Below are 728 nucleotides of genomic sequence, written 5' to 3' on the forward strand. Positions count from 1 at the left end.
CACTGCCCAGGTGGAGTGCTCTGGTGCCAGCATCACCGTGGTCCCCAGCCCCATCCCAGCAAACGCCATGACCCTCCAGATCATCAACACGCACATCACCGAGCTGGGCGACGCATCCTTTGGCAACGCCTCCCTGCTGATCGGGCTGCGCATCGAGAAGAACAACCTGTCGCGCATCAGCCCCGGGGCCTTCCAGCACCTGCCCGACCTGCGCTACCTCAGCCTGGCCAGCAACAAGCTGCAGGAGCTCCCTGTGCAGGTCTTCGAGCCCCTGGACAAGCTGGAGTCTCTGCTCCTCTCCAGCAACCAGATCCTCCAGGTCGAGCCTTCCCACTTCGCCCACCTGAGCAACCTCAAGGAGCTGCAGCTACACGGGAACAACCTGCAGGAGCTGAAGGAGGGGGTGTTCGACCAGCTCACCAGCCTCACCAAGCTCAACCTGGCCAGGAACAACATCGACCACCTGCCGCCCCGGGCCTTCGAGCGGCTGGCGCGGCTGCAGGGGCTGCGGCTCTATGAGAACCGGCTCCGGCAGATCCCGGCAGGCACCTTTGACGGGCTGCCGGAGCTGCAGGAGCTGGGGCTGCACCAGAACCAGCTGGAGATGCTGTCCCCGGAGCTCTTCGTGCACAACAGGAACCTGCAGAAGCTCTACCTGTCCAACAACCTCCTCACCACCCTGCCGAGTGGTGTCTTCTTGCCCCTGCATGCCCTCGCCAAGATCACCC

The 728-nt window shown here is 64.0% G+C and overlaps 1 protein-coding gene across 1 annotated transcript in view; it reads left to right on the forward strand.

Moving 5' to 3' along the window:
- Positions 1 to 724, forward strand: part of LOC114818404 (leucine-rich repeat-containing protein 15-like) — a gene marked incomplete at its 3' end in the record, with an annotated part of 950 nt that extends 226 nt beyond the window's left edge. The window contains exon 2 of the mRNA XM_029084077.1: positions 1 to 724. This exon is cut by the window's left edge and continues 36 nt beyond it. Coding sequence (XP_028939910.1) covers positions 1 to 724 — 724 coding nt within the window.
- Between the last annotated feature and the right edge of the window lie 4 nt (positions 725 to 728).

Source organism: Antrostomus carolinensis, unplaced genomic scaffold, assembly GCF_000700745.2.
Source record: "Antrostomus carolinensis isolate BGI_N321 unplaced genomic scaffold, ASM70074v2 scaffold36743, whole genome shotgun sequence".
Classification (NCBI taxonomy): domain Eukaryota; kingdom Metazoa; phylum Chordata; class Aves; order Caprimulgiformes; family Caprimulgidae; genus Antrostomus; species Antrostomus carolinensis.